The sequence below is a fragment of the Typha angustifolia genome, chromosome 7 (genome assembly GCF_048772165.1).
Source record: "Typha angustifolia cultivar Huaian chromosome 7, ASM4877216v1, whole genome shotgun sequence".
Classification (NCBI taxonomy): Eukaryota; Viridiplantae; Streptophyta; class Magnoliopsida; order Poales; family Typhaceae; genus Typha; species Typha angustifolia.
Genome location: NC_133245.1, coordinates 6,006,394 through 6,021,091, shown reverse-complemented (window position 1 = coordinate 6,021,091; position 14,698 = coordinate 6,006,394). Strand labels below are relative to the sequence as shown.

The 14,698-nt window shown below is 39.1% G+C and overlaps 1 protein-coding gene across 1 annotated transcript; it reads right to left on the bottom strand.

Annotated features, from left to right (window-relative positions):
• Nucleotides 1-3,680: 3,680 nt before the first annotated feature.
• On the bottom strand, nt 3,681-7,403 carry LOC140761982 (protein SPA, chloroplastic). Its single transcript, XM_073099559.1, has 5 exons — nt 7,140-7,403; nt 6,966-7,049; nt 6,793-6,844; nt 4,815-4,971; nt 3,681-3,919 (listed from the first exon to the last, which is right to left on the bottom strand). The coding sequence occupies exons 1-5, from the start codon at nt 7,299-7,301 to the stop codon at nt 3,898-3,900; spliced, it is 477 nt and encodes a 158-aa protein (XP_072955660.1). The 5' UTR covers nt 7,302-7,403; the 3' UTR covers nt 3,681-3,897.
• Between the last annotated feature and the right edge of the window lie 7,295 nt (nt 7,404-14,698).

The window sequence follows — 14,698 nt, the reverse complement described above, 5'->3', positions numbered from 1 at the left end:
ATTATTTTGTATAGTATCCTTATTGTTGGTTACGCATTGAGCTTTGCCTCAATGGCATGATTTACTGTTCGCTTTGATGACCTTGGCTTGGATCGCTCCTTCAACATTGCATCATTGTACTCATTAAAGGTGTCAATATCTTCCACTGAGATAATCGCCTTCACAAAGCTTTCATCTTTATAATTGTGGGCAACATGATGTATATTCTCACCTTGTTCCTTATCACGCACACTCTTATGACATATGGTTTAGGTCCTCATTCGCGAAGCACCCTAATGTGTAGTAGACTTTTCAAAAAAAACACTCCCGTTAAGATTGTTGATCTCTTCATCAACTTTGTATTATAGCTTTTCAAAACAAATTTTCTCAACCACAACTAATGTATAATAATCCTCTCAAGAAGAGTATTTCAAAACTTGAGATTGTCAACCTCCTCGTCGACTTTGGACTGCAAAGTAAATCATATCACTTGCAACTTGCTTTTGTTCCATTGATCAAGCTCCACTTTGAACTCATAAAATTAGATTTTGAAGGTGCCCATCTCAGCTTAGAAGCTCTCATATATAGCATGCTCTTTAAGTTAATGTAGCGGTTGTTTTGTGTTTCTTACAGATTATCTATGTGTCAAAGATTATCCTCGAGTGAGGACATGTGACTATTCAAGGAAACGACCTCTTTTGTAGGATCTTCGCACTTGCCATGCCTAGAAGACTATATCTTCTCAGGAAGAATATTGACAACGACTGCATTATACGATGACACTACAATAACAATTTCTAATCACAGCAACACATGGCACTTGCAGGCCGTAGCGGCTCTAATACAATTTATCATGGACTCAACCTTTTGCTTAGTTCGCTAATCCGTGTGCACTCTACCTTCTTCGTAGGGTAAGATCAGTCTTAAAGCAACTAGAGTATATATGCAAGTTTAGAGAAAAAAAGTTTTACAAAAAATATAAAAGCAACAAAATTTATATATACTTAAGTTAGAAATCATATATGTAGAGGCCAAGGGATAGAAGTACCGTGAAATATTTGAGGGCTAAAAAGCTAGAACAAAATTATTAGTTGGTTGCCCATAATTGCTGTGCACATCAAAGAAGAGTGAGCTTCTCTTCTCCTTCTAATTGTGGTTGAAACATTGTCAACTATAGATGCTGCGTTTTCTTCTTTTTATTAGTTTAGCAATAGTACAATAAAGGATAAATGTGTGTTTCTTTAAGTTACTATGGTGTCACTCGAGTTTTGATTAGTCATAACGTAGCTTAAGACCTTGGACATGTCGGCCAAGGGTTGGAATACTTTAGAGCATCGCAATTGCAATCTAGCTGCGCTTTAGAGTGGCTATAGTGTACAGCAAAGAGATCATGGTATTTCTTCCAATTTCCTAAGTATTCCTCAAGTCTAACTTAGTCATAATATAATTTAGGTCTATGGACATTCAAGATAGTTAGGTTTTGGTTAAACTTTGATTAGGCCATGAAAAACTACTTACTTAAAAAAGCGGATTGAACATTTGCATGTAAGTTTATTTATTATTTTTTTAAAAAAAATTTATTTTTATGAAATAATGTAGAAGAAGGCTTTACAATAATAATCACGATTCATAGTATCGATATTATAAGTAATCAACAATTGAAGCAATTAGTAGAGACAAGAATCATGGGAATAGTATGTACTAATAAATTACATATATCTTAGAATGTACTCGGTATCTAGTGTATGACTTTCCTCCACCCCCTTATATTGCATTTCAACTATAAGCTTCAAGTTTTCCTTTTCCAAGTAAATAAAATGAAACAATATCTTTATTTGGCTTGTTTTCTCTTGCAATAAATATCTTGCCATGTATTAGTTACTTTCGATCTAAGGGAAGTGGGCCAAACCTAGTTATATTTATTCAGAAGGAAATGGAACAAAGAGAAAGAAAAAAGATGAGAGAAAACAAAAATGAAAGAAAATGTCCAATAGAGAGGCTCCATGAGGCCAAACACAATAGCTCTACAAGGTGGCCAATCATGAAGCTCGCCTCCATTAAGCCTCATAAGTCACAATTGATGGCGGCAGAAAGAAATTGCCCAATAGAGGAAAGAAGGAATCTTAAAAGGGTTAGATGAATTCGTAGTTTAATAGAAGGTAGTTGAGGGATTTTGAAATATTCTCATCCAAAAGACAAGAGTAATGCCCTACAAACCCTTTCATAGCCAAAATGTCCTCAGTGCAGAACCCATTGAGAATGGTTAATTAGAGGAAGATCTTCATTTTGTTCGATAGAGAGCTCCTAAAGATTGGAAGCCTAATTAAGACTAGTTGAGGGAGGGAGGGGAGTAGGACTTAGAGGAGGAGAATCTTTAGAAGATTTTGTTAGGATTGGAGGAAAGCCCAAGAGATGAGAGATTGGCATAGACGAAGATGATTTGGTTGACCTTGACAATGATGTCCAAGTCCAAGCCATTGGGCCATCTTAGGCTAGGAGCATTTAGAAGAAAACATTTTGCTAGGAGGCCCAAAAAGCGAACAAAAACCCAGAATGAAGGGAAGCCTCACAGTTTAGTGATTAAACTAGAAAATCACTCATATTCCCTTATAAGAGAGAAAGGAGGAGCTGATGGAAAATAGGAGGGCCATCTTGAGAGTGCCCTTCCATAAAGTTAGACATGATCATCGGGCTAGCTGGGCTGAGCTTTTCGGGCTAACCGGGTTTAAGTATTTGTTCACGACCTAACCTACCAATCACTCGGGCTGAGTCGGGCTAGTCCGACCCACCAATTACTCGGCCCAACCCACCTTTTAGCTATTTTTAGAAATTTTTTTACCATTAGCTTATTTTTAAAAAAATATTTTTGTTCCTCCATTTTAAAAAATAATAAATTAAAATTTTTAAAGGTGTGCTTAAAAAAATATAAAACGATACAACACCAAAATTTTTGTTAGTTTTCATTGTAGCATAACAGGCAAGTTACTGTAGCAGAAACAAGCGGGCTACTATAGAAAAATAGGCGGGCCTAGTTGTGGGCTGAACAAGCGGACTGAACGAGCGGGCTTCTGGGTTGGGTCGGGCGAGCAAAGGGCTAGCTCGTGCTGCCCATAGGTAGTTCGGGCTCTGACCAGGTCGGGCCGAGCACAGGCGGGCTAGGCCGTTTGATCAAGTCTATATAAAGTAGACCATCTAGCGGATACATCCTTAAAGGGAAGCCTCCCCCAAAGTCATCAAGACACTTCTAATAGATACGAAGGATGTACTTGTTCCACAAAGTTGATGGCCCCAATTCTAACAACTTTCACCCACCATTTGCCATAGGATCTTCAGATGTCTTGATGCCTAGCCCCCAAATCTCTTTAGGAGGCAGACCTTAGAGCTGAAAGCTTAATCCAAGCCTCCCCCAAAGTCCAGAAATATTAGTTCGACCTCTCTGGGTCATTTTTATCTCCCTTCTGACCAAGTGACCTCGGTAATTTATGTCTTTTTTTTTTTTAATTTTCTTCGAAACGAATCTTTCTTTTGACCCTGCTTTATCATTTGATGAGTAATTGATTCATTTCGAAGCAAGACAGACTTCCGAGAAAACACATATTACTCCTTTGATCGATGTTTCATTTAAGCAAATTACCTCCGTTGGTTACTATGGTGTGAAAGAGGGGGTCACATGCCCAAGAAAAGTTATCAACACCAAAGACTGTAGGAAGAAAAACAGAACTGTTATTATAGGAACACCACAAGATGTTGAGACTCATACATATTTACTAGAAAAGAATGGTTAAACAACAACAGGAGATTTCAGTTCGTTTTTATCCCTTTTTTGTTTTAAGCAACTGGGGAGCTTCCTTGGCTTTTACAGGTACTCTAAGCTGCTTGCCGTTAAGCCCAGAAGAATAACTCTCAATTACTAAGGCTTCAATCATCGTCCTTGAACTCCCTGTTTTGGTGAAGAAAAATTGGAAAAAGAATTAGAATGTTTACAAGCTAAATATTTCCTATGTTATTCAAAAGATAAAGAATGTAATGTTAAAGTCATCTCGAAAAGGCCAAATTATGACACATAAAAGCAGACAAAGACAGAATCAAAAGATTATAGGTGATGTTGAAATCAATTCTGGTGACAAAGAGATTGTTTGCATTTGGAAATAGTAGTTAGTAGTAGGAGGGTAAACTAAGCTGACCGAGTTTGAACTATTTATAAATAGTAATTAATGTATTCCTAGAACATATTTACGTTGCATGCATATTTACATTAATACCTGTTTGACGAAACAATGCTGATTGTTATGAAATTTAACCAATCATTCGGAATAACCAAATGCCTTTCATATATGTCTCTTAGGTTGGCAATGAGCTAGTTTAAGATGGACTTGTAAATAACGAATTTATCAAGCATGTATGTCAAATGGAGTTCTATACTTTCAGGACCTTTAGGCATGCCTCTATCCTTCATCTTTATTTGCATGTACTAGTTGATTCCACATTTCAATTGTTCAATTATAGCTTGCTATTATCCATGATTCTTAGTCCTTTGCAGTGCAACATTGACAATGTAAGTTTCACCTCATTTTTTTTTTCACAATGTTCTGCAAATTAAGCACTAGCAGATAGCCCATATGCAGTATGTTGGCACATAACTTGCTAGCCCAGGAACTAGAGTAAGTTAAGAGAAACAGTCATACATGTGTAAGCTTTTTTTAGACTTCATCTATTTGGTTTTCTTTGTCATGAGAAAAGGAATGATCTATCTTATCTTATAAATTTGTCTAATTAATTGATCATATATCTTATCCATAGGAGATGAAAACAACAAATTGTTGTTTGACTGTTACCTGCGGTCGAGATAGCGTGGTTGGATCCCAGAGCCTTGACATGTAGTGCATGTTAAAGAGCCAGCTCCTTCACAGTTGATACATTTTGACACCTCAGTTTCGCCTCCACCAAGTACTACAGTCACGTTGCCTGTTCCCGTGCAAAACCTGCATGTCTCTGGAAAATCAACCATTTTCTTTTAATATGGAAGTCCTTAGATTGCATCATATGATAGGCCATTACAGAATATTGTAAAAGAAATAAAGCTGCAAGCATGCAGATAATGAAGAAATGTCTTCATAGCTACGTATTTATTTATCATCAATAATTATCCTAGTAACTAGTTCACAGAACATCAAATTTTTCTTTATCCATTTCTTGAATTTTAAGCATTGTATGCAATCTCCTGCCATCTAGTCTATCAACATATTACATAAATAGAGCAGCATAGAGTTCACAAAATTTAGATTGGAAATTGGAGATCTTGATTCTTGAAAGCTACTTATTCATAGTCTGAAGATGTGATATGAAAGTGCAACATATTCCTGCATCTGGCAATTAATAAAAGACATTGCCATGAAAATCTCTCCAAAAGTCCAAACACCTTTATCTTGGGATACTTTTTCAATGAATCTGGTTACTCTGTACAGATTACCACAAATAAGCTTTAAAATTATATTAGCATAAGAAATTGAGTATGACTATAAAATTAACATCATCATATATGAATGATTTGTCTATTTGGCCCAACGGTCTTCAATTCAACCAAGGTTCCAAAAATCGGTATCGGGATCGGGATCGGCCGTCCGAAAAAACGATACGTATCGACTGTATCGGCCGTATCGGCCGTATCGGCTGCCTGTATCGGATCTGATTATTTTAATTAAATAAAATTCTAAATATTATTAAAAATGTTAGAGAAATTTCTAAAAATTTAGAAAAAATTATAAGAAAATAAGAAATAATAATTACTCACATATAAAGCCTAAAAAGTAAAAATATCTTTTTCTCCTTCTCTTCTTTTCTATTCATTCTCTCCCACATTCTTTTTTTTATCTTTTTCTCTCTTTCTTTCTCACCTTTTTTTTTTAATCTTTCCCTCTCCCACACTCTCTCTTCCATTTTCTCTCTCTCATGCCCCATTTTTTTTAATCTTTCCTCTCTCTCACTCTCTCTCTTGCTCTTTCCCTCTCTCTCTCTCCTTTTCTCTCCCTTCCTCTCTCTCCCTCACTCTCTCTCTCCCTCTCTCTCTACTGCTGCTGACAGCAGCAGTTGTCAGCTGCTGCTGTCAGCAGCAGCTGTCTGCTGCTGACAGCTGCTGCCTGCTGCAGCCACCTGCAGCAGGCAGCTGTTTGCTGCAAGCAGCCACCTGCAGCAGGCCAGGCCGAAACCGCTTGGATCGGGATCGGCTATAGCCGATCCCGATCCGTTTCGGCCGATCCCACTCGGGATCGGCCGAAACTCAAATCCTTGAATTCAACACCATAAAATGTTGCGGAGTTCTACTCACCATGGTGCATGGACTTCTATTTGAATTCAACTTCAGCTATAACATCACAGTAGGATGGATGAAATCATGAAATCACTCCATAGGTAAAAAGGTTAGGCAATTAGTGCTAATAGTTTTTTGTGCCTCTTCTTTAGACTTTTCATCAGAAAATTGCCCGAGAAGTTTCAGATGATCTTTCTGTAACCTCTTATGATTAGTGAATGTGTATTCCTAGTATCATCTCTTCTTTGTCAGTTTATTTTACTTGTTGATTCTGCTAAGCTCAAGTCCAACTTCGTCATAACAATCTACACAAACTAAGGAACTCCAATTAGACAACATGCAATTCTTCCAACTAGATTGTTAATCACCAACACGCCACTCAAGTAATTGATGAAATTTCTCATATACCAATATAATGCAGTAGAATTAGCCAGTATTTTTACATGTACAAATTCTATGAGCTCCTAAGAGAACATGAAAAGTAGTCTAAAGCAACAGTGACTTACGAGCTCCAGAGCCACTACAAGGGAAGCAAGATTGTGTGTTCTCCCGTTTAGCCTGCACCAAGAGAAAAAGCCCAACGCTCCACAAATCAAAATCTCGCCTTTTTGCCCCCCAAAATTCGCACAAAAATCCGAACCGAGAGTAACGGGAAGAACAAATCCAAGAAGCAACTTACAGCGCTATCTATCTGAGTCTCATAGAACACGGGAATCCCAATCCCAACCGCGACGCTGACGACCCCAACCGAGATTGCCACGAGCTAAGAACCAACCCAAGAGCCATTAATCGAAACCCATCACCAATTTTGGTGCAAACTACGGGAAAAAGGTATAACGGGTGAGGATAGTACCGTGCTCTGGTCCAGCTCGATAGCTCTGACGCGAGGATAAGAGGCCGGTCGACGTTGGTTGTTGCATCTGGGAAGCTTCAAGGAAGAGGTGGGGAGCTTCGGGAGAGGAGGAGAGAGGAGGAAGGAGGAGCGAAGGGTGGGAACGGAAGGCGCTATGGCCATGGCGATGGTTGGAGATAGGAGAAGCAAGGCTGAGAGCTTCTCTTTTGCTTGGTTTTTAGCGGAGGTACGGGTCGGAGTGGAGTAACAGATTCGGACCACATATTATCTATTTCCTTGGATGAGGAGGGGAAATGATCCGATCGTTATGCATTTCTAATATGATAGTGATAAGTATACAAGTTAAATTATTATTGTATCTCAAACAAGATAGAATAATTCGCAATAAAAAATATTGCATCTTTATGTTTTTTTTAGGGTTAAATATAGTTTACCATCCTCGAGGGAACCTAACCACACCAAGGACTTTGTTGGCGCAGGCTAACCTAGAGGCTACTGTAAGGCCAAGGGAGAAAAGGAACTTGTTCGCCTCTTGGATCAGGGTTCAACCCCAATGTCGTAAGGGTTGCTGCCCTGTAGGCTATTCCTTGGAGGGCCAGAGTAGACAGTTGATGGCGACTTGACACAGCAACGGGCTAACCCTGCTCTTGCCCTACCCAATGGTAACCCTAATGGGTCGGATCCATGCCCCCTTCATAACCGTCCTAATAGAGCATGGCTCAAATCCTACGCAGGTCTTTTCGTGCGTCTTTTTGGCTACTCATCGAGCCAATAACCTTATCAGTCCCTAGTCCACCCAAGGTCGTCCTGGGGACGTTGGGGGTTGCTCCCTAAGAGTAATCTAAACCATGGATGGTCCTATCGGTCGGCACGCCCCACGACGACCAGCACTTACCACGGCATTTGGCACCGGTGCATGTTGAGTCGTGCTCAGCTAGAATGGTTGTGTGCCATTCGGCACGGCCCCGTGCTAGTCATTGTGCCATGTGGAGCTATTTTTTTAAATTTTTTTTTCTATTTTCATCGATCATTATCAAATCAATTGATCAATTGATCATTTAGAAGGCTTAAATAAAATTGATGATAATGATGATGGTGATGGTGATGGTGATGGTGATGGTGATGGTAATAATAACGAGACTTAGTTTAGTGGCAGTGATAATGGAGATGAGATATGCGTCCCTATTGCACAACCTTTTTAAAGATGTATTCTTTTTATAGAGAATTTGAGTTTATAGGTAGTAGGCTATTAGGAGAGGTGTATCCATAGGATGATGTAAGTTTATCATAATTATTATCATATCAATTATACTCAGCAAAGTCAGAACACTATTATTATACTCTATATCTACAATATGCATATACTTACGGTGTGTCTATGCTTGTGCCAGTATCGTTCATTCCCATGCATGTTTAATATTTATATCATATCATATAAGAATTATAAAATTTTTATTTGTATGAAGACTATGTGAGACGTTACAACGAGCAATACTATCAGTGATTGAGTTTTGAAGAATATCGACAATATTTAATGCAACATTCTCGTATTATTCTTGTGTTGACAACTAAAGTATTTGATTCTCATCATCATTTTATGTTCAACTAGATATAAGTTTAATTATTAAACTATTATTGATTAATATTATGTGTTCAATTATATTATGGAGTGTTTAATCATTAATATTAGTTTTAATGAATATCTTCAATCATAATATGTGTTGAATAATATTTATATTTAACTGTCGCTTTATCTTTAATAAAATATGTTATTTATAAAAATAATATAAAGATAAAACATTATAATGTAGGTTTTAAACTTTTAATACATATATTTAAACAAAAAACTAAAGATTGACATATCGAAGACCGAAAAATATCTTTAAACATTCTAAAAAGTTTATTAAAAATATTTTAAATACGTGCCAGTGGTACGCAGGGGTGTGTTATTGGCACGACTATCGTTGATCTAAACATCTCTATGCATAGGGGTAGGTGATTGGCCACTTGTCTCATCATCCTAGCCTTGTCACGTGTAAGGCCAAAATTCCTACTTCGCCTTCCAATCCTATGGTGGATACTAACACTGACAATTTGGCCAACCACATTTGCTTCTTGCATGATAGAGTCTTTCATGGATCATACTCTTGCAGCTCTCAAGTATACGCAGGTGAAGGTTCATGCGAAGGCACTTGAGATTCTCCTAGAATCAGCTAATCCAAATCTAGTGGCTATTATCTCCCCTCGACGTACTTCAAGCAATGAAAAATTGCACCTGCCTTCCCTATCAAGATAGCAGCCTTGAATAGACCGAAGGCTCGGGGCCCAAAAGCCTCTAGAGGTAAGGAGTCTATGTTCATGGGCAAGAAGAGGGTTTCTTGTGAGGAGGCTAGAGAGGCGAGCAGTTTCAAATCGCTCTCCATTAATCTTGAATCTAGGCGCTTTTAAGAAATCTAAAAAATATTTGTTTTGTTTTGAATGGTTTTGTTATGAATACTTGAGGTTTGAGACATAGTGAATAATGTTCGGGCGGCTTGTAATAATAATGTCCCTTCCACGAAAAGAGGTCACATTTATGAGAAACTTTTCCTACCGTCTCAGTTGCTTACCTACTAGAATCGCAATAGTCTAGGCCGTTTGGAGGTTAGCTTGCATAAGTCTAGAGCCACAATTGCGGAACTGAAAACTAGAGAGGTTGAAGTTACCCTCGGGGAGGATCAAAAGCTATGTCATGAACCGGAGGTGCGTGGCCTTACTTAGATTCATTAACCTAAAATAGCAAATCAAGGCTAGGATGAAGTGGGCCACTTAAGTCAGGGGATAGTAATATAAGTTTCTAACGTGATTCAGATTATATCAGATCACCTCGAAAGACATTGGGCTTAATAGATCAAGTCTAGTTATTTTATTTATTATTCTTATATGGTTTAGTCAAAGTTTTAGTATGTTAGGATTTTATTTAATTAGCTAAATTCAGCTCTGTGCAGTTTCAAGAAAATATTTATAGAATATTCTATAAATATTCGAATAATATCAAACTAACTGGATAAGATCGCTAACCTCCAGATCTACAACTTTGGTATTCAGACTTCTCCAGATTCAGAATCTATCTATGGCAAAATGAAAGGTTAATTTGAGAAGATAAGGAAGATTGGTTTAGCTAAATTTGTTTTAGACCTTTTGATTTAATCTCTATACATAGGGTCTTATGACTTGTATCTTAGGCATGTTTGGAATAAAAGATTAATTGGCTTTTGCCTTGGCATCTCTCTCAACTAGGCCGTCAAGCTCCAGCCTCTACATCTCCCTATTCCCTCTTCACTAGCCATTGCCACCTCTTTCGTTGGCAAAGTCTCGTCTAGCTTCTAATCTCCTTCTGCCACCGATCCCCTTAGTCCCCTGGAGCAGACCTACTTCTCCCCCTTCTCTCTCTATCTTAACCATCTCTATCTTACCATAGTTGTAGGCCAATCATAGCCTTCAACCATCTATCACAACTGTATCTGCAAACCACCATCACCATCATCTATTACTGAGCCACCTCCATCAACTACTCGGCATCCTCTCTATCATCACCTCTATGTTATACCTAGGAATATGTGCCTCCACCTGTGGATTCCAAATCCTGTACAGAACTGCTACGAATTAGATCAAGCCGGTTTGTAACAGTTTCTTTCAGCTCTCTTCGAAGATCTGTAACTAGAGGAACATTATCATCTTAATCATAGATTCGGATGGTGCCACCTCCTCTAGGTGTAGTGCTATTATGAAGTCATTCATGGGCTTTTATGGGATTCTTTGGAGGTCCAGGACCTCTATGGGTCCTCAGGCTGACTGACCCAATCTCTCATCCATTAACAATGACTACTATGATGGCCTCGTGAAGCCTTTCTTTAATGCAAAGACCAAATCGGCGGTGTGGTCTACACTTGCTCCTTCCCTTTCCAATAATAACCGGATCCATGCCCTTTTGTAACTGTCCTAGTGGAGCAAGACTTAGATCCTATGTAGATCTTTTTGCATGTCTTTTCGGCTATCTATTGAGTCGATAACCCCATCAGTCCATACTCCACCTAGGGTTGTCCTGAGGACGTTGGGGGTTGCTCCCTAAGAGTAATTTGAGCACCTCTATGCATGGGGGTAGGTGGTTTGTAACATCCAATAAAAAATGAAAAAAAAGTTAGGTGCACATATGCTCGGCACATGCGCTGACTTAAGGGTGCGCACGTGCAGGGCACGTGCGCCCCTTTCCCCTTTCCCTTCCCTCTCGTTTCTTTCTTCTCTTCTTTCCTTCTTTCTTTCCTTTTCTTTCTTCTTTCTTCTCCCAGCCAGCAGACCTCCCCCCATCTCCTTCTCGTCACGCTGGAGTGCCGTTGGAACTATCAACCTCGTGGATTGAAGCACCGGAGCTGCCTATCTCGTCGGGTAATTTTAATTTAAAAATGTATTAGCATATGAGTTTTTCTTCTCCAAAGTTTTTCTCTCTCAGTTTCGCTGTGATCCAATTGGCCGACAGCTTTGTGTCTTGCTAGCTCGGTGAGCTCCCCCTTTCGCAAGGATGCCGCTGGTGGCTTCCTTTGAGGCTCTCGTGGTGGGAGCCGTCAAGTGACCCCTCACCTTGGCCTACAGCTGAGGCGAGGTGGATTCTCGCCACCGGCTGCTAGGCTTCCCTTCGGCTAGCCTTAGTTTGCCAAGGGGAGTGTGTTGGTCAGGTCACCTAAGCTAGTCACCGACGGCAAGGACCTAATCGGTGGGTGGGAGGGCGTCAACCGACCTGTTGACCTTGGCTACCAGTGGCGGTGACCACTGGCAGCCATCCTCCTATCCTCCCTTCTTTCAGTCTAGTTGAGGAGGGAGGGAGGGGAGTGGTGCCTTGAGCTTGGGCTGGGTGCAACCTGCCTGAGTCTGGGTCGAGCTAGGGCTAGGTGCAGCCAGCTTGAGTCTAGGTTGGGCTAGGCTGGGTGCAGCCTAACCCAGGCTCTAGAGTGTTGTTGGGCTTTATATGGCCTAGCCCATATTTGGGGTAGGTGGGGCTACAGGCAGCTCAGACCAATTTGGAGGTGGGTTGGGCTATAGCCCAACCCATGTGTTTTTCTAGTTATGGTAGGCTTTGGGCTAATTTTTGGTGGGTTTATTTTAGCTTTGTGCCGGCTAAATAGAGTATTTATCCGTTGATTATCTCTTTAAATTATTAAGTTATTATTTAATTATTTTTAATGTCGGCAATTGTGAGCCTTAATTAATCATTATTTTTTTATTGATAGTAGTGTTTGTTGCATTAATTATTTTTATGAATTAATCTTAATGAGCTAGACCATAGCCTGAGAGTGCCGTTATAAATAACACATTAGGAACTAGCTCCAATTGAATATGAACTTTTGCTGATTATAATTTTGGGCTAATTCAATTTTATCAAAGGAGTCAGTGGTCCAGGTGTATCTACATTAATTGCTTCTATCGGAGAATTAACATAGATAAATATAGGAAAATGATATTAAGCAAGTTGCATTATTTTGACGAAGCTTATTAATTAAATATTATCAATGTTATTTTCCGTAAATTTGATAATAGTAATTTGGGCGATAATTTGAGGAGAATTTTTTATTATGTTTAATAACGCGTCATACTTTGGTATAGTTGTGTCGGCTCTACTTGATTAATAAAGGTAGAAATTACGAGATGGACCTATCCAAGCCTATAGTGAACGTCCATAAGATTATTTAACTAATTAGTTGTAGGAATATTGTGCTCATGCTTTTTATTTACTTTTCTTATCGAGGTGGACTCACCACCCTATGAGGATGATTTTATAGTGTAGTTGCAGCAACTGTTAGGAAAGTGGTTCAGGCAAGTAAAACTTATATAATATAGAAGTAGTGTAAAAAATGAAATATCGTACTTTATGAAATCATCACATCCATATCATGCATCTGCATACATTTTCCTTATTGTTATTATTGCATGTCATACATGGTATTATATTTTACGGTTTGATAAGATGACGTAGACCTAGTGGTACCCAATGATGCAAGGTGAGGGTGAGGACGTCTGTGAGCGACAGCTCATGATTTTCACACGATGTTGCAATGATGTAAAGCCGAGAGCTCAGATGGTATTATCGATGTGTGATACTGACCTCAGTGATGGGCTTACGACTGAGGTTCTTAGTCTGCGGTTTTAGACAATCGGTCATACTGTTCGCCGGGTGATGAGTTAGTGATTCTACAGCTAAGGTCTACCATCCCTTAAGAGTATGCGTGTGGTCGGGTGTGATGATTGATGTGGCCTACAGGCGTAGCTCTACATGAGCCTATGTTACAGACTTAATAGTATGAGATGATGCATATTTATGGTGTGGTGTTGACATGGCCTATGGGTAGAGCTCAGTGTGAGCTAAAGTTGAGGATTTGATAGTCTGGACTGATGCATTAGTTTAATCATGATACGCATATTCATATTTACTCATTGTTGCATCTTTCATCGTACTACTTTTAGACTGTAGAGGTAGAAAGTTGCTGGGCTTTATGCTCACCGCCTTCCGGTGGAAATATTTTCAGATTAGTATATGAGTCGGAGTTCGTGACATAGTTGGCGAAGAAATAGCATTAATTTCTCTTATTTATTTGCTCTTGTAATCTAAGCTAAATGGCTTGTAGCTCTTTTGTGTGTTTTGTCTTATTTTATTATGGATATGTATTTTGGGCTTATTGTGGCCTTAATGTTATGGGCTTTTTATTTGTATTACTTATGGAAATGTAGGTTTTTTACTTATATATTGTGTTGAAATATTGACCAGCAAATCACGTAGTAATCACGCGGGTTCTACCCACGTGAGAGGCATGTGTTTAGTGACGGATGTTATATAGTTGGCCACTTATCTCGTCATCCTGGCCTTGCCATGTGTAAGGCCTAAGATCCCTGCTCCCCACTTTTCTCGTCATCATGGCTGGTTGTCGATTCCTTAGACAGATCTCCTTTCACCCATGCATCTAAAGATTCGGTGCTTAGAGATGCTCTCTGCTTCCTCAGCCTGAAGCAATTGCCTCCTCTAATCATCGAAATTGATTCCCTCTTCTTGGTCAAGATGATGAATGATTTGCACCAAACTCCTTGGAATGTGATGCACCTCACTAACAACTGCAAGCTATTTTGTAATAGATTTAGCTTTATCAAAATTAACTGTACACCTTGAAGCAAACAAGCTAGCAAATTGGCTTGCAAAATGTACTTGGAATGAGGCTTTTTTGACCCACTGCTACAACTTTTTGCCACGAATAAAGCGGTGACGATTATTTAATCTCAAAGTTCATCTTTTTAAAAAAAGAAGTTTTCAGGAGACTCATATTCTAATTCGCCCCAACATTTTGGTGCAGAATAATGTTGAACCATGTAGACATGTTAAATACTTAAGTCTTTCTCTTGAATAATTTAGGTACTTAATTACACCACTAATGAGGAAATAGTTGTTTAAAATGAGGTGTTACTTATAAAATCACTAAATGTAGGGTGTTATTTGAACTTTGACTATTAGGGGGCCTAAAATATTTCGGCCGGCCGGA

What these genes read in the sequence shown, in the direction of transcription:
- LOC140761982 (XM_073099559.1), bottom strand. Translation starts at nt 7,301, where the DNA reads ATGGCCATAGCGCCTTCCGTTCCCACCCTTCGCTCCTCCTTCCTCCTC. An exon ending in TCGAGCTGGACCAGAGCACG is followed by an intron (nt 7,050 to 7,139) that starts GTACTATCCTCA and finishes GTTGGTTCTTAG; the next exon opens with CTCGTGGCAATCTCGGTTGG. An exon ending in TTGTAGTGGCTCTGGAGCTC is followed by an intron (nt 4,972 to 6,792) that starts GTAAGTCACTGT and finishes TTGATTTTCCAG; the next exon opens with AGACATGCAGGTTTTGCACG.